The 27,388-nt window shown below is 35.6% G+C and overlaps 1 protein-coding gene across 1 annotated transcript; it reads left to right on the top strand.

The window, feature by feature from the left end:
* Window positions 1-8,264: 8,264 nt before the first annotated feature.
* Window positions 8,265-23,526, top strand: LOC128217743 (fibropellin-1-like). The gene is made up of 11 exons (XM_052925100.1): window positions 8,265-8,502; window positions 8,984-9,144; window positions 9,321-9,453; window positions 13,898-14,046; window positions 14,328-14,464; window positions 15,211-15,336; window positions 15,539-15,880; window positions 16,088-18,457; window positions 22,395-22,471; window positions 22,670-22,770; window positions 23,024-23,526. The coding sequence occupies exons 1-11, from the start codon at window positions 8,446-8,448 to the stop codon at window positions 23,205-23,207; spliced, it is 3,837 nt and encodes a 1,278-aa protein (XP_052781060.1). The 5' UTR covers window positions 8,265-8,445; the 3' UTR covers window positions 23,208-23,526.
* The last annotated feature ends 3,862 nt before the right edge of the window (window positions 23,527-27,388 follow it).

Here is a 27,388-nt window from a genome sequence, read left to right as displayed (position 1 = left end):
ACATGACAAGACCTTGCTTAGTCATTGGTAGATTCTAGAAATGACGTCATGCTTAATATAGTCTGGGAAGGCCAAGCATTCTTTTTCGGCGGTTACAGCCTTAGGTGTAAAAGATTAAAATGTGTGAATATGTCAATACATTTGATCATGCACAGACACATTTTAATCAGCTGTTTTTAAAGAAGTGATTTACTTCAAGTGACATGTGTCAACAGGTTACTTTTTGCATCTTTTTTAATAGCCTTTGTTTAAAAGATGTTGTATGAAATATGACACCAATTTAAGCACGGTGTCAGGGACTGAATTTATTCAAGTAAAATAAAAAAAAGAATCGCTTCGTTTGAGCGCTCGCCGAATGGGCAAGGCCCGAATAAGCTTACACACCCACCCATGAGCGTGTCCTCATAGTTCATGGGCACGGTGGAGAACCCACGTGACTTATTTGGTAAAGTGCACGGCAACAAATGTCAACAAGTCTCGATTCAGGTACGGTTTTTAAAGATAACTTTCTTAATATTTGGAGAATTTTTGTGAAATAAAGACCATAAACCCCGCATTTAAGAGCTCCATCCACGGTAATAAAGAACGTTCTCTAATATCCGAAAGTTTTCCTGAAAATCTTGACCAACTGATTTCTCAGAGTTGAAATCTAAGGCAAAGTACACGGCTTTTGACAAATCTATCGGTTTACCTCATGTAAGCCGTAAATAATTCATACCAAAATCTTATTTTAAAAAGTTTTATGTATTTTATAGTTTTCAGCGTGTATTGTTTAACTTCTAGTTATTTCAAAGGTAAAAATGAACTAAAACCAAATTGATAAAGTACACGGACATTTTAGGATGATAAAGTACACGGTCATTTTAGTTTATGTTTGAAAGTAGAGCGCGGTTTACAAACTAATCGTTATATAAGCATTTTCTATCCGTGAAGTCAGAATGTATAGTGTTTAGTTTCTATCTATGTTGTAACAATAAATTTTGCATTATAACGCACACCTAAATAACTAAATATTTAGCAATCATATTTAATGAGGAGTTGAAAGATAGTCTATGAAATAATTTAAGAGAAAGTCTGCCATTATAAGTTCGATTACTTTTAAATATGATCAATACAGAATCATACATACATTTCTTCAAAAATCAGATAGTTTTACTTATAAATTACAATCTGGACTGACGGCGAATAAAACATCTCTGTAGTTAGCGGCCCGTTTGTGGTGATTATAAATTTTATGAATGTTCCTATTTTGATATGTTTTGTACATCACAATTAGTTTATATATATTTCCACGTTTAAAGCATATTGTTCATACCTTTCAGGTAACGCTGAATCTTTTATTTGGTTCAGTCTGAACAAATATTATCTGATCTATATCAGTAAAACTGCGGTCGTTCGAACAATACAGACAGGAACTCATTGTAAAGATGGAGGCTCAGAGTTAGACGGGAAACAGCAAGGAGGAATGAGAGCACACTATATTACCAACTTACAGGCTAGGACTAAGACTTGAACATCTAGATAAGAGCTGAGCATGGAACATTAAAATGTTCCAGACTAAAGGCTGAAATGTGATTACAAAATAATTGTGTTTCAAAGCTTGCTGAATTATATAAGATACATGCAGTTAAGAGTTTACAGGAAATAAATGGGAAAATGACAACAATGCATATCTAAACCTTGTGAAAATGTTTTATGCTCAATCCGTTTTCATACCATTTTTACACTGCATTTTTTTCAGTACTGTTAGACAAACGAACATTTTGAAAGAGCACCATTTGGTAACAGTACGTTTTGCTATTTATCTTAATAAAATGTTAAACTCATGAAAACGTTATTTTAACTCGGCAACATACTTGAATGCACTTCTAACTAGACCATTGTAATCTTTCATTGTGTCATGATTAGGTGTGTTTCGCCTTAAATTGCCTGCTGAGTCCAGATTTGAACTTGAATGCTGAGCGACACTGTAGACATTTGTGACGTGTCATACCCCTGTGTCTAGTAGAAATCTGGTCACTGAGATTGGTCGTGTCACCCAATTTGAACCCACACACACCACAGGTTAGCTTCAATTGGCCGCTTTCGCGTCTTTCGTGTATCTTCAAGTCTTGCAAAGGCAGTTTTGCCACACTGTTTGCAAACGTGCAACTTTGTCTCGCCGTGATTGCTGCACCTATAAAAACAAGACATGTACTGTCACAAGTTAGCGAGAATTGCTGGCAATGTCAGTACTTGAATATAATTTATAAAAAAACACTATATTACTGCCACGCAGTGAGTGTTTGATCGTGTAATCAGCACCATAAAACTGAACGACCCTGTCCACTGAAACATGGACCACATTATTACCCGGTATGTGAAAAACGCCACCCCTAAAAAAAAATGAAAACACAGTCAGACGACGGCAAATCTTAACCTCTACACGAGGGGAGTCGTAATAAAAGTATAACTGTTAGTATATTCTTATTTCTCGGCGAAAAAATAAAGCTAAAAACTAACCTGTGTCTGTGTAAACACTTTCCCGCAAAAACGATGGCAATCGACCAGAATGCCTTCTATCGTGGTATACTAGATGTTTGTTTTGTTTTTATTTTGAAATGCCATTCCGCATTCTTTGCATAAAGTCGGAGTCTTCATATTCTGAAATGAAACAAATATCACAAAATTACAAGTCTTTCAAATCAGCTAGCAATCGAAGACATTAGAAGTTCAAAAACACTCAGGGCTTTTTCTATAGTACCCACGGGTCCGACTATCGGACCCATTCCCAAAGCAAAATATAAGATATTTTTCCCAAACTTCAGAAAAAAATCCCAATCAAAAAAAAATATTTTTTTTTTTTTTTTTTTTTTTAGAAATTCTTTTTACCTGTACTGGTTCATTTACAACATCCTAATAAATTATGTGATGTGAAGTTTTTTTGGTAATTGAACTCAGAAATCATTGATTTTCATCACATTCAGAGATATGAAATATTATCTGTCATGATTTATTGCAATAGATATTTACACCCAAAGGATTGATATTTCAGCCATTGTGGGTCTTTTAAAGGGATAATAAACTTAAATATTAAATCATTTCCTTATTCACAGGCGACTAGGCAGCTTTTTCTTTTCACTGTAAAATTTCCCAATTTCCGCATTTTCACGACGCAAAATTTCCCAAAATGTCTAAGGTCTTTTTCCCAAAATGGGCAGAAAAAGCGCTGACACTTTTCTTTCTCAAAATTGACAAAATGAAGAGTTATTAAGCAGTTATGTGTTACTGTTTACCATGTATAATGAATACAAACACGTTTTACATATACGATACGAAAAAGAAATGGAACACCTTTACAAAAACTTCAAGCCCTTTATATGTCAATTGCGAATATATTGTTAAAATACGGGACTGAATTTTAGTGTGATAACACATGTTTCCATGATTCATGAAAATGAGCCCATCATTTAGGCGACTCTGTCGGTCTAACTGTTAAAATGCGTCCATTCTTCCCTTGCCATTCCATTACAATGCGTCTTTTCAAACATGGAGCAATGTTCAATAATGAATTTGAAGAATAGAAATAATAAATATATTTATAATAACTCGTTTTAGCACCAGTCAGTGAAATAATGAGTATATACACTGAAGGTTGTAAACGACCGTGTACTTTATCAAACCTAAAATGTCCGTGTACTTTATCATTTGGTGTTAGTTCATTTTCGCCTTTGAAATAATTATAAGAAGTTCCACAATACACGCTGAAAAATTTAAAATACATAAAATTTGCTTAAAATAAGATTTTTGTATGAATTATTTACGGATAGCATGAAGTAAACCGATAGATTTGACAAAAGCCGTGTACTTTGCCATAGATTTCAACTCTGAGAAATCAGTTGGTCAAGATTTTCAGGAAAACTTTCGGATATTAGAGAACGTTCTTTATTACCGTGGATGGAGCTCTTAAATGCGGGGGTTATGGTCTTTATTTCACAAAAATTCTCCAAACATTAAGAAAGTTATCTTTAAAAACCTTACCTGAATCGAGACTTGTTGACATTTGTTGCCGTGCACTTTACCAAATAAGTCACGTGGGTTCTCCACCGTGAAGGTCGAAAGCACGCAGACATCTACATGTACGCCATTGTCATGCGGACCAACCTACTTGAAAAGAACTTGGGTCTTTGACCTTTTGAACATCTCATATTCAATTGGTATTGTGAATTCAAGCTAAAACATTGAATCCATTTTCACAAGCGTTACTAATATTGCATTTAAATAACTTCATTAGCAACAGAACTCTCTTTGGAACAAGCATTTAGCTCACATTTCACTATTCCATTATTTGTTTTCGATCATGGCGGCCTGACCCTACAAGACTTGATCGCTGAGCCATTCATTATACCTTAGCTGACCCTTAATTACCGTCGTTGGTAAAATGATGAAAACTTAGAAGTTTAATTTTTGTGTTTCGGTGAGGTGAAAACGTGTTAAATTGTTTGTGTCTTTTTAAAAAAAAAAATATGAAGGCTGGCAGTAAGGAGGAACATAGACGATAGTAAGCCCTTTTATACCGTAAGATCCGGAAAGAATTCTGACATGTTATACTACATTTTCGGACTGGAAATAGCACGATACTTCGAACTAGTATATATATATATATAGTATATATATATATATCACCAAACTGATCTATGTCTTCCTGTATGAAATTGTTCGCAACTATAGGCTGTCATATATAGTCACATGACGCCACTGGTTTACAGTGTTACATATTACCGTCACATATTATATTTTATTGTATACCCATCATAAATCACCACGCATTTATATACATATCGCAAAATACGGTATTCCGTATTTCGCTCCAGCGTACACTACGGCCATGTTCCCCTCGCTAACGTCACATCATTCAACGTATTGATGTGCGGTTTTAAAATGACGTCATTAAACAAGATTGTGCGTGATTTAAATGGCATTTATTATTTAAGTGATTTCTATAGTTAGTCTTGCATTTTGATCCGGAATGTCGTATCCGACTAAACTGTAAAGTGTATTTTTGCGCTCGCGTAAATACATGCATGTAGAAAGACCCCAATATATTTAATCCACACAATCTTATTTACACGTAACCCCAAACAAACATTTTATTGTATTGGCCTTACACTCATAAAGTAAATAAACCATAGGTATCCCGGACACAAACTAGAACGATGACGGTCATGTTTCAGTACTATTTATATATCTAGTATATCATAACTTTCATAATGGACAAGGGCTGTACGTATTGCAAAACCGTTTAATTTTATATAAACACTGATATCACATCACAAACCGTGATAATGTATGACTCTTTCATGTACTTAATTAAAGCTGCACTCTCTTGGTATCAATGCCTTCAATTCACGTTCATGAACGTCAGGTTATTAAAAATATAACTGATCTCAACCACGGACCTATAAACCATTTATAAACCGGTTTATAGGTCCGTGTCTCAACTGCCGAAAATTTCATTTTTTCTTAAAGCGTTTGTGAAGCTTTTAGCTTAAAACATCAGTTTTCGAACGTAAATAGGAAAAACTTCGATCTGATCTTTTGTCAGCAGTCTTGTTTCACTGCCACGTTTCCAGACATTTACGCAACAGTTGGTTTATTCCAAGACAAACAATATAAAGTGCCCACAACAGTTAACGTACGAGAGTGCAGCGTTAATTACTGAAGTCGACTGCATAATTGTGTAAGAATTAATTATCAGGTCACTGAGGTTTAAATATCTTTTAAAAGGAGTCATATTGTGGTTAAAGACGACTCTCCTCTAAATGGCACCAGTCAAGCCCCGTGGACAAAACTTGGTATATATAAGCTTAAGCTTACGTCAATGTTTAAAGCCCTATTAAGACCTTTCATTGCTTGCGAGATTATCTTTAAGTTCATATTACGCAAGCGCATACATTGTACACAACTATTACGACTAATTTAAGCCAGTACTGCGGCATTTTTTTGCAGCATATCAGAAGACGTTTGAAATTATTGACAGTGATGACAATATCAAGATAACATACATAATTGTGTATTGTTATCTAACAAATGTATATCTCCTTCGACCCTTGGATGGCGACATAAATTTAGCCTCGACTTGGACTTTTGAATCACCCATATTTCATCAATCGCGTTATGCACTGCATTTTGGTTCAAAATATAAATAAATATACTCGTTAAAGAGTTTCAATTTTACCATTTAGAATTTGGCAACACATTTTTTAAATTAATTTATTATTATTATTATTCTTTTTCTCTTTTTTTTTTTTGGGGGGGGGGTGAAAGTTCAAGAAGAACCCATCATATATGTTTTTACTGATTTTGCATGCAGTGTCTATTTTGTCTACTTACCTACATTATCACCTTAACGAGTAGGAAAGAGAAACCATAAAAAATGCCAGTCATAGATATCATCGGCAACGATAGATTGGTTTATCCAGGAAGTATATTTTTACAACAAACAGCTGTGACAGTATCGCAACCTTCCTTCTTTCTACAATGAACATCTTGCAGCGATTCAGTTTAGTACTTTAAATATGTAATTTAAAGCTCACGTTACGCCAGAGAGACGTCAAACACCAAGGATGGTGCCGAATTGCGCACATTTAAATACGAATTGTTTAAATTTGAATCAGTACGCTGTTATAAATACGGCCTACAGATTTTAGTACCGCAAATTGAATTCACAGGCATCTGGCTCATTGCTTGTGTATAAAAAGTTGATTAATATCATATTGGCCATATACATGTATAATGAGATAAACAACACATCTGACGATATTTAATGCCCTCGATATAACTAACTTGTATAATAAAGGCATTATTATAATATGTACCCAAAATGGTATTAATTAATTAATATTTTAGACACAAGCAATGAGCCAGATGCCTGTGACCGAATTCAGGTATCATCAGATCTACTTTTGACATGACATTTTAAAATAATTAATGCAACGGGATAACAAAATATAGCACTTAATAGTTAACAACGTTAATGTGAATTTGAAAGCAAGCAGAATTATCTTAAACTGGTTTTGGATCCCAATGGAATACATAATTATAGATAATTACGCAGGAAGTGTATAAGTTAAATCAACTTATCATTATGAAACTAGCAAAGTGTATAAAACATCATCTTACATGACCTATTTTTAAGTAATGACACGCATTTGTCGGTTTCCGTTTTAGGCCAGTCAAAATATTTTTTGGAATCGATTTTGATTGCATGTAAACAGAATTGTAAAAAAACCATGAAATAACGATTGTCGCGCTTATAGCTTTTCAACGCTTTCAGCGTTTTCATTACTAAATTGCGTATAAACGTCTTTGAACAAACATAATATAAACAACATATTTTGAGGGGGGGGGGGGGGGACCCAACAGCATGAGAAAGAACGCAAGCAAAAGAAGCAAGTTATAACATAGCATATAACATTTTTTTTTAAATATTAATTAAACAAATTAGTTTTACAAGTGAGTGTTAAGGCGTCAACTTAAACACCTGACCAAATCCTATTTCTTGTTATAACATGTTGTCAGTTGGAAAGACGGACATACAGTTCATTTAAACTTGTACAATGTACATCGTATCTCACACATTTATTTAAGGAATGAATTGCGGGGTTGATGTCATTATCGGGGATATGAACGCAATTGGGCTGGTCAAAGTACGCGTGGAGTCCTTCGCACTTAGACTTATATATACACCAATAGTTCATTATTTTATTCCAGGAACGTTAAAAAAATACTTCATAATAAATCCAAACCGATGGACAGCCGGATGATGGTGTGTTTTTTTATGCTTTTCGAATCTCGAAAATGCGACGGTGTTTAATGATTGACAATTTTATTCTTATTACAAGGTATATATCATTCCATTGTTGTCCGTTGTCAACGCCGTAGCAATGACAGGTGTACTAAATAACTGAAACGGGGAAACTTCATGAATAAATTTATCTTTATGATCTTGTTAGTAAGTTATAAAATACTCTGTGGTATGAGTAATTAAATTTCATAGTTGTGTTCCGTTCTGTCTTCCGAAAAAGTGCATTAAGTTTGACAAAGAACGTAACGTGATTGTCAAATGACGCTAAAATCGCTTAAATGGATGAACAATTAATGCGTTTCCTCATTGTCATGTACTAAGAATGTGTGTAACAGTTGTATTCAGCATTCGTGGGATATAACTAAGACAAACATGAAATGAAATAAGTGACGCTTTCGCTCAAGTGCAGAAGAACAATTAGTATTGCAGATTAACTCTGGGTACTTGAAAGTCATTAAATTTGGACTGTGTGATGGGGGAAATAAAACACGCAGCAAATAAGCAACATCCGCTGATCTTTAAATACATGATGATTGAGCGCTGTCATTGTTCACGAAGAAAAGTCGTATATTAGTGACTGATATTTTAAATGTCGACAAATGTTGAAAAACAAGATGGAATTCTTGCTGTTAATTTTCGCCATCGCCGAGGTCTTGGTAAGCATAAATTGTTATAATTATAATGTTGGTTAATTTATAAAACAAGGTGGCTTGAACATAACGAAATAGAAACATGCACAATTAACAACAATAAATCGTGTACAATCAACTTTACATATCGTCCGCCATGAATACAGATCAGTATTGCGTATAACTTCATGTTGGATATAAAATAAATCATAGAAGCTGTTATCTTATATTAATCATTTTGAGTAAGATAGGGACAGTTTATAAGCATATTTTAACATTGTTTTGCTTCATGACTTCTAAGCGTTCGGAAGTGACGTCTGTGATTTTTTGACGTCTCGTGCATCCATTCGAGCAGGTTACTGAACATCTGTTTAGAAGTATTCACTAAGCGAAATAAAAGTAATATAATGGTTTTTGTAGCAATGTTATGTAATGTTATGTAACGTAGATAAAATTAACTCTGTGAACACGCGTCAATGGGTACCCAATATGTCACTCCTAAATGCAGGTGGGGCCAGTGCGCGGCGGAGGGCAGGTGGAGATCCGGATGGTACGTTACACGAACGCGGAAGGGGAAGGCGCCAACGGCCATTGTTGCGATGGGAAGTGGGGTATCTGCGGCTCTCCATGTGACCACTTTTTCACAGTCTGTCTCGACAACCAGGACGGGTAGGTTGCAATTCATAGTTCGTGTAAAGGGTAAATGACCATGCTGGTGAAATAAGGATATCCTGTTAAAACGTGTCTTTTTGGGAATACTATGAGCTTCATTAGATGATGTTCATGTGTTTGGTGAAATCGACGCGAAACGATATTGTCTTATTAAAATTATCGTATCGTTACAGGCCGACCAACATGCAGTCCTGTCCGTACGGACGGGCACGTACGGGCGTAATTAACAATGCCAACTCGATAGATTTCGGCAGCTCCATAGGCGGAACTCGTAACCCACTCGTATTTTCCTTTCGGGACTGGCCGGTAAGCGAGGACACAGGAACTTGTTTTTGTTTTCAAATAGGAACATAGTATTTTTTCAACATAAATGCTTAGTTTCTTCATTCCTTCTTTATTAAGAGAACTGAGGGGGAATGTTGAAATATACTAATTGTATATCCCCCATTTCTACAGACATCAATCTTATGAGTATATGATAGTGTTTCTTCATATATGCATAAGTTGATCTAAATTCAGCAGTCGGGCGACCACGTTATACAGTAATGATAAAAGCAAATTATCAAACATTAACCGGCTAACGTTCGAAATTATATTATGTATACAGGCAAGGCCTATGTGTAAATCAACCCATGTTTAGGTGCTTCAACGTTAAAATAAATTATAACTTAATTGAGATGAAAATATTCGAGGCCCAGGATATCTAAAAATTGAATAACCCTATCCTTGCAGATAAAAACATTCAACATCAAATCAAGGCATGTACCACAGAGATTGTAGAATTTAATAGAGAATCGAACCCGAATACCCTTTGGGAAATAATTAAAGGTCGCATATGTGATGAATCTATAAAGCATTCAATCAATAAAAAGAAGACAACAATTGAACATGAAAAAAGGAATTTTGAAAAGCATAACTAAAATTGAACACGAACTTATGGAACAACGACGAAACACTAGATAAACTGAATCAAGAAACAGAAAAACAAAAACTCGATACAATCAATGAAGAAAACGTAAAAGGTATAATCACTACGGTCTAAAGCAGAATTGATCGAAGGTGCTGGAAAGAACTTAACATATTTCGCTAACTTGCAGAAACGTGCTGAGCATAAAACAATTACACAATTAAATATCGATGAAAACATTGAAACTGATAAACATCTTTATACAGGCAAGACGTAAAAAAGAAGAATCCATAAATTCACGATTTCTGACAAACATTACAAACACTACTACTGAAGAAAACATGCATCCGAAACATGTATCAAAACAGAATGTTATATAATGCCCTTTTAAGATATAAAAAATAAAAGCCCATGGTCTGACGGTTTGACTGCTGAATTTTACAAAATGTTATGGAATGAAATAAAAAAATATTTAAAGACTCACTCAATTTTTCATTAGATAACGAAAGTTTTACTCAGCTACAAAAACAAAGCGTCATAACACTTCTTAAAAAAGAGATTTGGACTCAAATAACATCAGTAACGTTTTAATAATAACGTTTGCGTTCCAGAAACTTCTGTTCTCACTAACTATATTGGAAACACCAACTGAGCCATGTTTAAACTGATACAGCACAAAATGTACACATTCTTATGGAATGGAAATCCCGATAAAATATCAAGAAATCAAATAATTCAAGAATATGAAAATGGTGGTTTAAAAATGCTCAACATATCTCTTTTTGTTATAGCAATTAAAGCAAGTTGTGTGAAAAAAAATCCTGTCCAACAGACAATCCAAATGGGTCAAACAATTTATGCAAATGATCAAACAATACTGAGAAGATCTGATTTTTAAAAGTTGTTGATTTGAAAAAATTCATTCAAAATCTTCAATTAAAAACTGTATTTCTTCTAGAAATTATACACTCACGGACAACGCTTACATATAAGACGCATGCTGCGATCTTAGAAAAGAAATAATATGGAACATCAGCAAAATAAAAAAAAATCTGAGTAATGAAACATTTTTTACAAAGAATGGCATGATAGGGGTGCAAAAATATGTCGAACATTTGTTATTTGTATGGCTTTTACGATTTATCGAGACTATACTGTATCAGTATTTTTGATGACTGGAAAAACCGGTTGAAAAAATGAAGGCATATTATACATCACACCAACTTATTATGCAGATAAAATTGAGGGAATTACAAAAAAGTGGGAATCTCAATTTGAACTTTTAAACTCTATACAACGGGAAAATGTGTACACACAGTCGTTCAAACAACAATAGATACGAAACGGGAAATCCAATGGAAATACATTACTAATATCCTTCCAAATAACAAGAAGCTATACACATCCAATATTGTTGCATCCAGGTTATGTGACTTTTGTCTAACGAACATGGACTCAAACATCCATATGTTTTGGAAATGTCATATTTCGCAGACGTTTTGGGGTTGATTTAGAATATTCACAACACGTTCGTTTAATGACGTTAGCTTAAGAGCAATATAATACAAACTATAACCTTTTGTGACTAAATGCCAAACAAAGAACATTTTGGTTGTCAAATAAATTTCATGATACTTTTAGAAAAAATATTCCATCTTTAAATGTGAAGGAAATATATCGAGTTGTGCCATATTTGCCCAATATCTTAGTAAACGACTAAGAATTGAGAAAAAAAACCGATAGCAACAATGAAGAATAAAATCAACACCTACAATATACTGTGGCAGCAATAAGAAAACTTATTGTTTTAGTATAACAACTCTGTTTAGAGACAGGTATATTTAAATGAAATATACACAAAGTACTGTGCTTCGAAGTTTCCAATATATTTCATGTTAACGTGCTTCGAAGTTTCCAATATATTTCATGTTAACGTGCTTCGAAGTTTCCAATATATTTCATGTTAACGTGCTTCGAAGTCTTCAATATATTTTACGTTAACGTGCTTCGAACATTCCAATATATTTCATATTAACGTGCTTCGTAATCTCCAATATATGTCATGTTAACGTGCTCCGAAGTTTCCAGTATACTTCACATTAACGTGCTTCGAAGTCTTCAGTATATTTCATGTTAACGTGTTTCGAAGTATTCAATATATTTCATGTTACCGTGCTTCAAAGTCTTCGATATATTTTACGCTAACGTGCTTCAAAGTCTTCAGTATATTTCATGTTAACGTGCTTCGAAGTCTTCAATATACTTCATGTTAACGTGCTTCGAAGTCTCCAATACACTTCATGTTAACGTACTTCGAAGTCTCCAATATACTTCATGTTAACGTGCTTCGAACGTAATAATATATTTCATGTTAACGTGGAAAGTTTCCAATATATTTAATATACACGTAATAAGCATTTTCTATGTATTGCATACAAAACATAAAGAACAAAACAGAACAGAACATAATAAGAGTCAATTAAAACTCATACATAAGAAAATCATCTAAACTCATGCGTTTATGGTATATATGTCAAGTGAATGTACATGCACTGTAAGTGCGAATATAAGGAAAGTAATTACATCAACGACCGTACAAAGTACAGTACACGTGTATTGTTGTTTAAAGGCGCACAATGTAGGTTGATGCAAAAAAATAATGTTTTTTTTTGTTTCAATTTTAATTCTTATTCATGTTTAACACATTTGACTTTAATGATCGAAACGAAAAACAACAGCATATGCATTGTGTACAGATAGAAATATATAAGCAATATAAACGATTGTTTAATTAATAGCCAAGTGGCCTCAAAGCGGTCTAAAATATCGCTTATATATTTTTATTTAATCATATGCTTTTTTGTTTTGATCATGAAGTGATATAGGTTTAATTTGATAATGCAAGTCTTTTTTTCATGAACCTGTTTTGAGCGTCGTTGCTGTATTGGAAACAGCATGAGAACGGAGGATGAACAGTATTATGAATATTTTTTTAGAATAGTCACTCTTTTAATACATAGTGATTCTTTTATAACTTAATCAGCTCACATCTGCTAACACATTTTAATATATTGTGCTAATAACATACAGAGGGGTTAACAAAATAATAACGTTTTATGCATTTCAACCTAATAACTGTATAGCATACATACAAAAGAGAACTCATCTCAATATCAACTTGGTTACAACAAATACTAGAACGTTCATTAAGTGGAATATCATTTCTAGCATTTTCTCCCGTTTTAATTCTTAATAAATGTACTGACATTGACAATCATGTATTTTACTTCAAACGTATATATTAAAATGAAAATAAAATACTTTACATTTTATTCGCCGATATGATGAAGAGTTGTATGTGCTATTGACCTATATAAATGAGAAGGTAATATCCCGATATTATTGGTGTTGTTTGTTGAAGACCTAAAATTACTTTTTAAGCAGGAATGACATGAATCAGTTATAGTTTTGTTCTAAATATATTAAAGAAATGTAACAATGAATTCCATTACGAAAACTATTAAACTATGTTTCCAAGGTTTTACCGCTTCTACATTTGTATATTGCGAATATCTGTACATACATTCAGTTCTTTGGAAAAAAAATAACAATCGTCTTACGAAATATTTCTCTTGATACTTTTTGTGTTTGAATCGATTATTTCTAAAACTCTTTCGGTTTATTTTTTCTTAAGATTGTTAATTTATTGCATCTAAACACTTATTCCTTAGTACGAATCACACAGTTTTGGCGTGCTGCAAAGATTCAATCATATTTTATACGCACTATAAACTTTCCAATATATTTCTTATCAACGTGCTACACTGTTTGTCCTCCCTTTAGGACTCTATGAAGGTGAAGGTCGAGGTCTACGACCATGACGATAACGACGACGACTACGTAGACTTGCTTCACACATACGTGACAACAAGCCCCGCTCCTGCCAGGATAGCCGCCCCAGAGATAAAACACGACATGCACGGCAGAACAAAGCAAGTAGTCATTTGGCACATCACTTGACATGAGTGTTAAGCAGATTTATTTGTGACACTTGTAAAATCCCAGAATTCTTCGACTGCTAGTATGTTTTTTTGTTTTTTTTTAAATCGGATTTTTGTACTTCTCAGGAATTTCCTTCCTGAGTGTGAGTCTAGAGTCAGATTTGAGACTGTTTGAAAACTGGTTACAGATGGTAGGATTGGAATATCTGTGAATATATACATAAGGAGGTTTTACATATATAACATTTTTAATTGTTTCCGTAACCCTTCAGGTTAATTATAATGTCACGAGTGTACTGCGACGACGGTTTCTTTGGCGCCAAGTGTAACGTGCAATGTGCATCACGTGACGACGATCGTGGTCACTACACGTGTCACCCAGGCAGCGGCAAGCACGTGTGCATGGAAGGTACTCTATATTCCCTTTGAACGTGATTCGGACAAAACTTCATCTTACAATTTCTAATAATTGCAAACATAAATAAATTGTTACAATGCAGTCTTTGTCCTAGACTATAAACATTCCAAACGCTTGAATTTTCAGTTGTTCAATAATTTCAGTTTGACTTTGATATTTTAGGCAATATATATTTATATATACTGTCGTATACATACAAATATAAACACTTATACTGTTATAACATGTTCTCCTTATACCATCCAATAGTGCTGTCGTTGTTTTCGCCTATACATTAAGTTGCATATAGGATTAGTAACAAGTAGGCGGAGCCAAACCGTACAATATGTATAGTGCGGATAAATTACAACCCATTTTATTGAAAGACATGCTTGTTATTGGTCATTGACAGCATGGTACAAACAATTACTTTACCTATTACCCTCGTGATTGATTATACTTTCAATACTGATTTGTGGGTGCAGTTATTACTAATTAATTGATATATCTGCGATGTACGTTGCTGTTTACGACTCGTAACCTTGTACATAAGTACTATATGTGATATATGAAGTGTTATAAAGGGGGCTGCCCCGACCGCCACAAATACTCAATTTAAAGGGGAAAACACACACATACATGTACTATATTGCTTATACTAAGTTGTCACAAATTGCTGATGGCTTGATCCGAACAAGACCCGTTGAAGTTTTGTATTAACATTATCTGCTAGTATGGAGTTCACCAACAATTTCCAGGTTGGACGGGCATCAACTGCCTAGAAAGGGTCGACAACTGTGTGGACCACAACTGCAAGAACGGTGGCCGCTGTGTCAACAAGGCTGTCCTATACAGCTGTGACTGCAAAGATACTGGCTACAGTGGTAAGCTTGGGATAACCATTGTAGAAAGCTGCTTTTTGTTTTCCTTTCGGTTTTTGTATCCTTGGTCCCCTATTAATATTTGATTTGTATGTGCTGCTTCTTTTATCTTCCATATATGCACAAAGCTACTAAAATGTATGTTGTTTATGTGAGTACTAGTTACCTTAGATCCTTACATAATCATGTTTTGTCTTTTTTCCAGGCCCTTTCTGCGAGACGGACATTGACGAGTGTGTTATATGGCCGTGTGAAAATATGGGTACGTGTATAAATACACCTGGTAACTACACGTGCACATGTTCAGAATTATGGTCCGGTCACCACTGCGAGACGAGTACCGACTATTGCGCTAGTAACCCGTGCAAACATGGAACATGCCTCAATGTTCCCGAGTCTTTTACCTGCAGCTGTTCAGACGGTTGGCAAGGCGACATGTGCGATGTAAACATCAACGAATGTGAGAAGTCCTCTCCCTGCGCAAACGGGGCTACTTGCAGTGACCTAGTGGGCTCTTTCCAGTGCGCATGTACATTAGGGTTTGAAGGTGGGTTAAACAGAACTTTTAAAGTCATATGTGTACTTCCAAATAACAGAAACAAACTGTTAAACCAGTTGAACTCATGGATTTACACATTTAATCATTTTGCGACAACCTCGTTAACCAAGTACCACAATTTTGTATTGAAAGTCCAATGCTGTTGATTTTTTTTGTATTCTAACAGGGCATGAGTAACGCTCTAAATGTTTTCAGGTGACCATTGCGAGGTTAACATCGACGACTGCCAGAATGCAAGCTGCCTGAACAACGCAACATGCGAGGACTTGGTGAACGATTTCCGGTGCATTTGCCAACATGGATACAGCGGATTGTACTGTGGGGAGGATATCAACGAATGCGGTGGGGAACCGTGTCAAAATAATGCAACCTGTCATGATTTAATAGGAGGTTATCAGTGTCAATGTAAGCCAGGATTTAACGGAACGCATTGTGAAGAAAACGTAGACGAATGTATCTTTTCTCCATGCGAAAATGGTGGTACATGTGCTGATGAATTTGGAAGTTACACGTGTGCATGTGCTCCAGAGTTTACTGGTCCACAGTGTCAGGAAGATGTTGATGAGTGCTTATTGAGCGGTTCTGTTTGCTACAACGGTGGTATCTGCACTAATACATATGGCTCATTCAAATGCGATTGCCCGAATGGCTTTGCAAAATCTCGTTGTGAGATGGATATAAATGAGTGTGAATCACAACCCTGTTTAAATAATGCTACATGTCAGGATCAGATTGGTGAATTTGTTTGTATATGTGTCGATGGTTTTGTCGGACTATCTTGTGAAAGAAACATTGATGAGTGCGCTACGTCTCCTTGTGGAATGAATGGACAGTGTGTAGACAAAATAAATGGATACCAATGTATTTGTGATAGAGGTTTTGATGGCGTTCATTGTGAAAACAACATAAATGACTGTGCAAGTGACAGTTGCCTAAATAATGGGTCGTGTATTGACCTGGTGGATGGGTTTCAATGCCAGTGTCAAGGGGGATTTACAGGAACATCTTGTGAAATAGATATTGACGAATGTGAATACACGCCATGCAAAAATAAAGGAACGTGTGTCAATACCGCCGGTGATTTTACATGTAATTGTATGGACGGTTACACAGACAAGACCTGTAGTGTCAACATTGACGACTGTGCTGAAAACCCTTGTAAAAACGGTGCAACATGTACAGATTTGATAGCTGGTTTTAAATGCACATGTGATTCTGTGTACACGGGTGATCTCTGTGACCATGAAGTGAATGAATGTGAGAACGTCACGTGTGAAAACAACGGAGTATGTATGGACGAAATTGGTGGTTTCCATTGCGACTGTCCAAATGGATTCACCGGGATGAAATGTGAAGTAAACATTGACGACTGCCAATATGTGAAATGCCAAAACAATGGCTCATGTGTTGATTTGATAAATGACTACTACTGTCAGTGTGTTAAAGGATTCAGAAGTAAAGACTGTGAGATCGATGTTAATGAATGTGACATGATCAGGTGTAACAATGGTGGAACATGCAATGATATGGTTGGAACATTTAGTTGTCAGTGTCCAAATGGGTACAATGGGTTACTGTGTGAAAACGAGATAAATGAATGTGAATCATCACCTTGTGTAAACGGAGCAACGTGTGTTGATAATGTTGGTAGTTTCCAATGCGTTTGTCCTTCTGGCTTCACAGGTTTAATTTGCGATGACGACATCGACGAATGTGCTGATACGCCATGTAAAAACAATGGCTCGTGTATAAATACGGTTGGATCGTTTATGTGTCTATGTGTCCAAGGGTTTACAGGAAAGTTATGTGAAGAAAATATAGACGATTGCAGAGAAAAGCGTTGTGGAAACAGAGGAACGTGTGTGGACCTGATATATGGATATAAATGTGAATGCAATCATGGCTTTACAGGACAGACATGCGAAATTAATATCGATGATTGCACATCAAGACCTTGTTATAATGGCGCGACTTGTCTCGATCGCGTTGGAGGTTTTCTTTGTTTCTGTCCAAGAGGTTTCACTGGCTCACTTTGTAAAACGGATATTAACGAATGCGCGAAAGGTCCGTGTTTAAATAAAGCTACGTGTATTGACAAAGTCGGCAATTTCACATGTACATGTACAAAAGGTTTTACCGGGCAACTTTGCGAGACTGATTTAAATGAATGTGACGATAATCCATGCCTCAACAATGCACATTGCAACAATACAGTAGGTTCATTTGACTGTGTTTGTCCGGATGGTTTCAGTGGTCCTCGGTGTGAACACATTGATGATATGTGCATAGGCAATCCATGTGAGCATCGTGGACAATGTATTGCTTTTATAAATGATTTTTCATGTTCATGTACGGAAGGCTTCACTGGAAAGAGATGCCAAACAAACATTAATGACTGTCAACCTAGCCCTTGTTTGAATGATGGCGTCTGTTTGGACAGAGTTGCAAACTTCACTTGTCTCTGTAAAGAGGGATTTACAGGACAACGATGTGAAACTAATATGGATGAATGTAGTACTACCCCAACACCATGCCAGAACAACGGGACTTGCGAAAATTTAGTTGGTAAGTTTGCATGTGCATGCCCGCCGGAATGGACTGGTCCTGTATGTGAAGAAGCCGTTGACAACTGCACGCCTAACCCTTGTGAAAACAATGCTACTTGTATTGACTTCCGTGTAACCTTTTTTTGTCAATGTAAAACGGGATTTCGGGGTGAACGTTGTAACAAAGACGAAAATGAATGCGAACCTGATCCACAATACGCATGCTACAATGGTGCTACATGTATAAATACGATTGGTTCTTACGAGTGCATCTGTCGCGAAGGTTATGACGGGCGGCTTTGTGATAATGAGATTAACGAATGTAGTTCATCGCCTTGCATGAACAACGCTACCTGCAATGATCAGTTAAATAATTACGTTTGTGAGTGTGTGCATGGATTCTCTGGTAGAAATTGTGAACACGACCTAAATGAATGTGAGAACAATCCTTGTTTAAACAATGGGGTATGTGTTGATCTTGTTGGCGACTTTAAGTGTGAATGTAGCGAGTTTTATTCGGGTGAGATATGCCAAGAGGATACAAACGAATGCTTAAATGACATTTGTAATAATGGACACTGTGTTAATACATTCGGGGGTTTCCATTGCAATTGCGTGGACGGATATGAGGGAACACACTGTCAACTCGATATTGACGAATGTTTAAAAGGAGTCTGCAAGAATGGTGCACAGTGCACAAACACGATAGGCTCATATTCGTGCAGATGTTTGGACGGTTTTAATGGCCAACATTGCGTCAACGATATTGATGAATGTCAAGAGAACATTTGCCTAAACAATGGAACGTGCCATAATTTACAAGGATCATTCAAATGCGTCTGCGAATCTGGCTACGCGGGCCTAACGTGTTCCGATGATATAGATGAATGCAAATATGGATTTGTTTGTTCTAATGGGGGTACGTGTGTTAACACAGTTGGATCATTCATGTGCCTTTGCGCGGAAGGTTACACTGGGCAGTTATGTTTGAATGACGTTGACGAATGTGAAAATGATACGGTATGCAACTTTGGAAAATGCGTTAACAATATTGGTGCATACGAATGTGAATGTAATACAGGTTTTGAAGGTCAAGCATGCGACATTGATATAGACGAATGTGAAAATGAATCAATATGCAACATCGGAAAATGCGTTAACAATGTTGGTGCATACGAATGTGAATGTAATACCGGTTTTGAAGGTCAAGCATGTGACATTGATGTAGACGAATGCTCAAGAAATGTCTCCGAAGAATTGTGCTGGAACGGTGGAACTTGTGTAAATACTGCTGGGTCATTTAAGTGTCTTTGCAATCCAATGTATACTGGACGATATTGCAAGATGGACATAAATGAATGTGATTATAATGTTTGCTTTAATAACGGAACCTGCAAGAATCTCTTTGGTGGTTATAAGTGTATTTGTCAAGGAGGTTATACCGATGAAAATTGTGAAGGCGACATCAATGAATGTTTGGAAGAAAAATGCGAAAATGCAGGTAAATGCATCAACACGCCTGGTTCTTACAAATGTAATTGTATGGCAGGTTATCTAGGGCCAGACTGTTCAGTGAAGGAAAATTATTGCAGGAACATTCACTGTCAAAACGGAGGAATTTGTGTAAATCAAAAGCACTCATTCTTCTGTGAATGTGTTAAGGGTTATGTAGGGGAACTTTGTGAAAGAGACTACAACGAATGTTTGGCTGAACCATGTTTCAATGGAGGGACTTGCAAGAATACAGTAGGTGGGTTTTCTTGCTCATGTAGAAAGGAATTCGCTGGTCCAATGTGTGAGGATGATGTTAATGAATGTGAAAGCAATATCTGCACAAACAACGGCACTTGTACCAACATTTTCCGATCGTTTGAATGTACCTGTCAAAAAGGATTCCAAGGAAAACATTGTGAAAACGATATTGATGAATGCTTGAGCAGACCATGTTTTAATGATGGTTCATGTTCAAACACATTTGGATCGTTTTTCTGTGAATGCTCATCTGACTTTTTCGGAAACATGTGTCAACATGTTAACACATGTGCAGAAAGCCCATGTAAGAACAATGCAACTTGCGTTTACTCCGTCGGTGGATACGCATGTTCTTGTAGTCCGGGATATAAAGGGGTTCACTGTGAAGAAGATGTGGATGAATGTTTGCTACTACCATGTATTGGCGCGGCAAATTGTGTAAATAATTATGGCAGCTATGAATGCTCATGTCCGTCTGGTTTTGAAGGAGACTTGTGTAAAACTGATATCAATGAATGTGCGGAACATCCGTGTTCTAATTCTGCTACCTGTAATAACACCCCAGGGAGTTTCATGTGTGTATGTGACACAGGATACGAGGGCAGACTATGTCAAGAAGACAAAAATGAGTGTTTTGACCATCCATGTCGATTTAATTCAACATGTGAAAATTCTCTTGGTAACTTTCAATGCTTATGCAATCCTGGTTATACAGGCATTTTCTGTGATAATGATGTTGATGAATGTCTACGAAATCCATGCTTTAATGACAATGAATGTAGAAACACTATTGGATCATTTACATGCCTCTGCGCGGACGCTTATCGTGGTGATCTCTGTGAAATACGCATTACCACTTGTGCCGATGTCGTATGTCAAAACGGCGGAATCTGTGAAAATATATCAAATGGTTTTATTTGCAAATGCAACTCGAGATATCAAGGTGTATTTTGTGAAGAAGATGTCGATGAATGTGACAAAGACCCATGCTTAAATTCTGCTACATGTATCAATGATATTGGATCGTTTAGTTGCAAGTGCTCTAACGGATTTCAGGGCGATTTGTGTGAAAAAGACATCAATGAATGTTTAGAAACAAATTTATGTCAGAATGATGGAAAATGTAGAAATACACTTGGGTCTTTCGCATGTTCATGTCTGGATGGTTTTCTTGGGCGCTTTTGTGATATAGACAAAAATGAGTGTGCCGAGGCGCCGTGTCAGAACAGAGCATTGTGTTTGAACACAATAGGTTCATTCTCTTGCAAATGCCATGAAGGTTTTAGGGGTGTCCTCTGCGACAAAGATGTCAACGAGTGTTTAGAAAGCCAATGTCTGCATGGCGAATGCATTAATACAGAAGGATCGTTCAGCTGCATGTGCGAATCTGGCTTTGTAGGAGATACGTGTAATCAAGACATAAATGAATGCGAAATCAGACTCTTCGCATGCGATGAAGGCAGAAAATGTGTCAATACGTTAGGATCCTTTGAATGCCATTGTCCAGTTGGATATACCGGGCGGTCGTGTAGCAATCCAACCGAGGACTGTAGAGATACAGGGTGTTCTCATCCAAAGAGTTGCATGTTTGTTAATGACACCTTTCTTTGCATGTGCGATAAAAACGATGTAACGTGCATGCAACAATCCTCGAATATCGCATCTCCTGGTATGCACTTTCTTTATTAATACATTTGTATTCTGTTAGATAGTTATTAGTAATAAAAAAGGAAATAATTATTATTACAATGATATTCTAATGATATGTTAGCATTTTTCCGGTGTAATACTCTCTTTCATTTACCGGTGTAAATCTCTCTTTTGTCATATAATGTTGATCAAATTCGTATTTAAACCGTCAAAAACAAGATCTACATTATTTTAGACAGTCATTCTCAAAGTATTACGGTGATATAGATGTGACGTACATGTTATTTTGTATCTCGTTTTAACGACTTAGTATCTCGTTTAAATGGCTGACGTATCTCGTTTTAAAGACTTAGTATCTCGTTTTAAAGACTTAGTATCTCGTTTAAAGGACTCACGTATCTCGTTTTAACGACTTCAGTAGCTCGTTTTAACATTTTACTAAATCGTTTGTTTTAACGAAATAAAAACAACACGTATGGAACCCTTATAGCACCGTATTTCTTTTTTTTCCATAATATACTATTCATTAATTAATACTTTTAAAACTATAACAGACAATCAAGCAGAAGGGGTTAAAACGATGGAAAAGGATAGAATGCAGTTTCAAAAAGCAGAAAAGGATAACCAAGTTGTAAGTAATTTGTTTGTCAAACGGAGACATATTGATTATAAACATTCTACTTTTTTGGATTAAGTATTTCACAAGTAATGTAGACAGCTATTTCCGTGAGACCTTGTATATAAATTATGAATAATTCGTCACGAAATGCTCTTAAATTTCATCTCTTTGGATGAAATTTGACTGAAGTATCTTATTTATGAATTACAGGCGGAGTGGTCCGAGCACAACTGGTATGTGATAATGGCCATATGTGCTGGGGTATTCCTGGTGTTGTTCACACTGATAGCTATCTTCATAAAGCGCACCAGGTGTGATAAGTATTTTTAAGTTATTTATTGCTACAGAATGTCTTAACATTCATAAGAACTGTCGATTGTATAATTATTCCATTTGGCTTTGTGACATAAAATAGTAACACTTGGTTTCTGGGGGTGCTCCTGCAGTTTTAATTAAATTTGTTGATAAATTCACTTTGACAAACTCATTGAAGATTGTGTTCATCTGTAAGAGAACAAGAATAAAACATGCAGATTTATCTTAATTGTATTTAATATATTTTAGACGGAACCGTCAAAGAACAATAGACTTGATTAACTACTGGCCCGCGCCCGAGGACCTTGCCGTTCATGGATTTGACAATGTTGTGTATGACTTGCAAAACGATCTGTATAACGTTGATACTCCGGTTTTACCAATGGAAACAATGCCTGTTCAAACGGAAGCAGATACTCGCCCTAATACATAGCGATGTTCACAGGGAACCTTTAAAGTCTCATTGGGATTTTTCTTCCTCCACAACACTTAACTATTTAAAAGCAAGATGCAAAAGGAAACGATTTGTATAACCTTTATCAATGCAGGAGTGCAAGAACAAAAAGAAAATCTGACCTTCTAAATGTCCAATTGCACATTAACATAACACAGAAACATTGACTATAATCAATTGGATAGATATAATGTTTAAGGTTGTTGCAATAATGTCAGTTGCATAATAGATGTTGATCTGTTGTTGTTTTTCTATACCACATGTGCCAAATATATAAATACAATTTACAAAAAGCATTTCTTATCAGACGATGTACCTTAATTGATTGTGCTAGTTTCAGGATTTGTATTACTGAAGTTATAACCTATACTCCGAACGTTTGGAGGCAGTGTGTTTCGAAAGTTAGGAAGTGTAACGTCATAGATGTATATGTTCATAACAAGTGTGGATGTGTTTTGTTTACGCTTTGTATGTGTTTGAATGCAGACAGATTTGTGTGACTCAAATATATTGCTGGCCTCACAACAGTGGCTAATTAGAAAAACGTTGCCAATTTTTTTATATACAACCATGGCCGATCCATGTCAAATATTTATATGATAAACGAGATGAATGACGTTACAAGCTTTTGAACTAAGATGTGCATGGACATGCTAGAAAAAAATAAAGATCACTGTCAAAAACAACTGAGGAGCATTTCTTACTGTATTTAACACGATGGCCCTAAATCGCCCAGCTGAGTAGAAGTGCTTGACCTTTGTTATAACGTTAGCTAGATATTTGTTCTCAAAGCTGTACATATGGTCCAAATTGCAAAACTGTAGCTATAAGAATAAGAAAGTTGGTCAAATGGTCACCTAACAATATCAATATTGATATTTGTTTTCAAAACTACACATGCACGAAATTTTATTAAAGAAGCTTCAAAAATAAGAAAGTAGGTCAAAAGTTTACAATTAATGAAATCCAAGCACAGCATTGATAATTGTTTTAAAAACTGTACACATGGTTAAAATGTCATTGCTGCAGCTTCCAACAAGAGGCCCAAAAGGGCCTATGCTCTACTGGCATGGCTTTTGTGGTCATCTCAATCCAGAGCATGTATGTATGGGTAAAAGGCAACAGACATACAGTTTATGTTTTGTGTTTGGGTTACCTGAAAACGTAGCACGTTCAACATCTGAGCCCAGAAAGTATTTTAAGCAGATAAGTTGCATGAACTATTTTAATATGTGCCAAGTAAAAGTCATCTGACAAAAAAAATGCTTTCAAAACTGTACTCATAGTAAAAATTTCTGTAGTTTTAAAAGTTGAAAAAAAGTTGGTCAAAAGGTCAAAGTCAAGGGCATCCTAGGACAACATTGATCAATTTGAACAAACATTCACAATCAATTGTGCTGAGATGATGCACGAACACACAAATTTTTTTTCAAACCTTTCCAGATTTATGTTTACCAAACCTGTGAACCCTGGGTGTGGCCAGTAATGACACCAGGTGCATAACTTAAACATTCACAACCGATTTTGTTAAGATGAATGCACAAACTACAGAACTTAAAGCTAAAAAATGGCCTTTGGGCTTTCAACAAGAACAAGGCAGAGTAATTCACAAAATCAACTGCAGAAGCAAAAAGCAAATTGTCTCTCAAAATCCTAGACTTGCAAATTGTCTCCCTTAACTCTAGACTTGAATTTACATGTGCATTTCTTTAAAACTTTCATGGCCCATAATCTAGGCATTCATGGGCGGATCTGGCTGGTTTTCGAAAGGAACCGAGCTCTAATGGATATCTAGATACTGTACAAGTTTCATTGAGATACAATCAAAACTGAAGACTGTATTGTGCTCACAACCAATTGTTTACACAATAGCATTTTTTTATACTATCAAGGGCCATAATCTAAGCATGCACTGGTGGATCTGGCTGGTTTTCGAAAGGAACCCAGCTCTAATGGATATCTAGATACTGTACAAGTTTCATCGAGATACAATCAAAACTGATGACTGTATCGTGTTCACAAGCAATTGTTTACAGACGCACGGATGCACATACTACGTACACATTACCATCGCATAAGCTCTTCTGGCCTTTGGCCAGTAGAGCTATAAATGAAATTAGATCAAAAGGTGACAGTCAAGGTCATCCGAGGATATCATTCATATTTTTTTCAAAACAGTATACATGGTCCAAATTTCATTACTGCATGTTGAAAAGTAACAAAGTAGGTAAAAAAAGTCACATTCAAGGTCATCCGAGGAAAACATTGATAATTGTTTTAAAAAAACCTCCCCACATGACCAAAAATTCATTGCTTTGGCTTCAAAGATAATAAAGAAGGTCACAAGGTCACAGACAAGGTCACCTATGCACAACATTGATAATTGTTTTCAAAATTGAGAACATGGTCCAAATTTCTTTGCTGTAGCTATGAAAAAAAGAAAGAAGATCAAAAGGGGAACAGTCAAGGATAACATTGATATTTGTTTTGAAGACTGTTCACATGTTCCAATTTTCATTGCTGGTCACAGACAAATGTCATCAGAGGACAACGTCGATACTTGTTTAATACACTGTACACAGTGTCCAAATTTCATTGCTGTAGATTCAAACATAACAAATTAGGTCAAAAGGTCACATTCAAGGTCATCCGAGGAAAACATTGATTTTTGTTCTCAAAACCCTAAACATGACCCAAATTCCATTGCTGTGGCTTCAAAGATAAGAAAGTAGTCCAAATGTCGCTGCAACGTCATACATGAAAAACATTGATATTTGTTTTCAAAATTGTGAACATGGTCCAATTTGTTTTTGCTGTAGCTTCAAAAAAATGAGGTAGGTCAAAAGTGTTGGAACAGGCTTTGACCCCAGGGGACACAATCTGTGTTACAAATGCTAGTTACAAATGATTACCGGGAAAGATCTGGGCCTAGTGGTTCAGACAAGAAGATTTTCATGAATTCCCTTTATGAGTCCAATGAAAAATCTTGCGACGTGGCCAGTTTAGACCACAGGGTCTTAATTTGATGTTCACAAGCAATAGATTTACTCCGTAATGTTATTAATCTATAGGTACAAATACTTGGTTAACCGTTATGACCTTATGTCATCTAAATAATTTAATATGGACAAAGGACATATGGATTAGCTGAATTTTAATATGAATAGATCACCACACCATAGAGTTACACACACTGGTCTGATAACATTCTCTCTACTTCCAACAAACAGAACATAGTTTCCCTTCAATATACATAAATTCTTGTTTGTATCAGATGTATTAAGTTAACTATCCACACAAATTATGAGATTGTAGTTTACAATGGTGTAGTTCAATGGAAAAGTCTGATTATTAAATTCATTATTGAGTAAAAAAAATATTCTAGAAAATAAAGAAATATAATGATTGCTTTTACCTATAACCATATAAACAGAACAATAATAACCTTTGAAGTGACTATTTTGAAAAATTAATAAAATATATAATCAATTCCCTGGTTTCTTAAAATAGACAATGGAAGGGGAGATAGTATAGCAATATGTGCTGCCGTTACTTCCAGAGTAAACTTTATATAACTATCAAGTTTTAACAAACTATGTTGACAATGAACTTGTAACCCACAGGATGGGACCAATTTTGACCCCAGGGGTATAATTTGAAAAACAACACAACATGGTAGACAACCACTAGACGATGCTGCACACCAAATACCTAAGCCCTAGTCTCATGGTTTTTGTCAAGAAGAGATTTGTAGTTTTTCCTTTAGGATGCCAAAGCAACAAGAGTTCTGAATGGAATTTATTTTATTGAACACTTGAAAGAGCACCACCCAAAAAATATTCCTATAAAATTTCATTAAAATTGTCCAGGTGGTTTAGGATAAGATGATGTTTATAACCAATTGTTGATGGCGGGCAGAGACCAAACACAACAGATAAAATGGAAAAAATATGAATTGCACTTAAATAATAATATTTAAAGATAATTTATATTCTGAGCTTATTTAAACTTCTTATACTGTAACAACAGTACTGTGTCATATGTATCCTATATTTATATTCATTAGTAATTTTAAAATTAAATAAAAAAATGGGGGCTACTGCCCCTACACAGCAAATGGTCTCTTTCACATGGTACATAATGCAATTTTTGGCCACGTT

The sequence above is a fragment of the Mya arenaria genome, chromosome 14 (assembly GCF_026914265.1).
Source record: "Mya arenaria isolate MELC-2E11 chromosome 14, ASM2691426v1".
NCBI classification, from domain to species: domain Eukaryota; kingdom Metazoa; phylum Mollusca; class Bivalvia; order Myida; family Myidae; genus Mya; species Mya arenaria.
This window is presented reverse-complemented; position numbering and strand designations above follow the sequence as displayed.

Excerpts from the sequence above, each read along its gene's own strand:
- LOC128217743 (XM_052925100.1), top strand. The coding sequence starts at position 8,446 with ATGTTGAAAAACAAGATGGAATTCTTGCTGTTAATTTTCGCCATCGCC. Across the intron at positions 14,465-15,210 it reads CAAGCACGTGTGCATGGAAG|GTTGGACGGGCATCAACTGC; the intron begins GTACTCTATATT and ends AACAATTTCCAG. Across the intron at positions 22,771-23,023 it reads ATCTTCATAAAGCGCACCAG|ACGGAACCGTCAAAGAACAA; the intron begins GTGTGATAAGTA and ends AATATATTTTAG.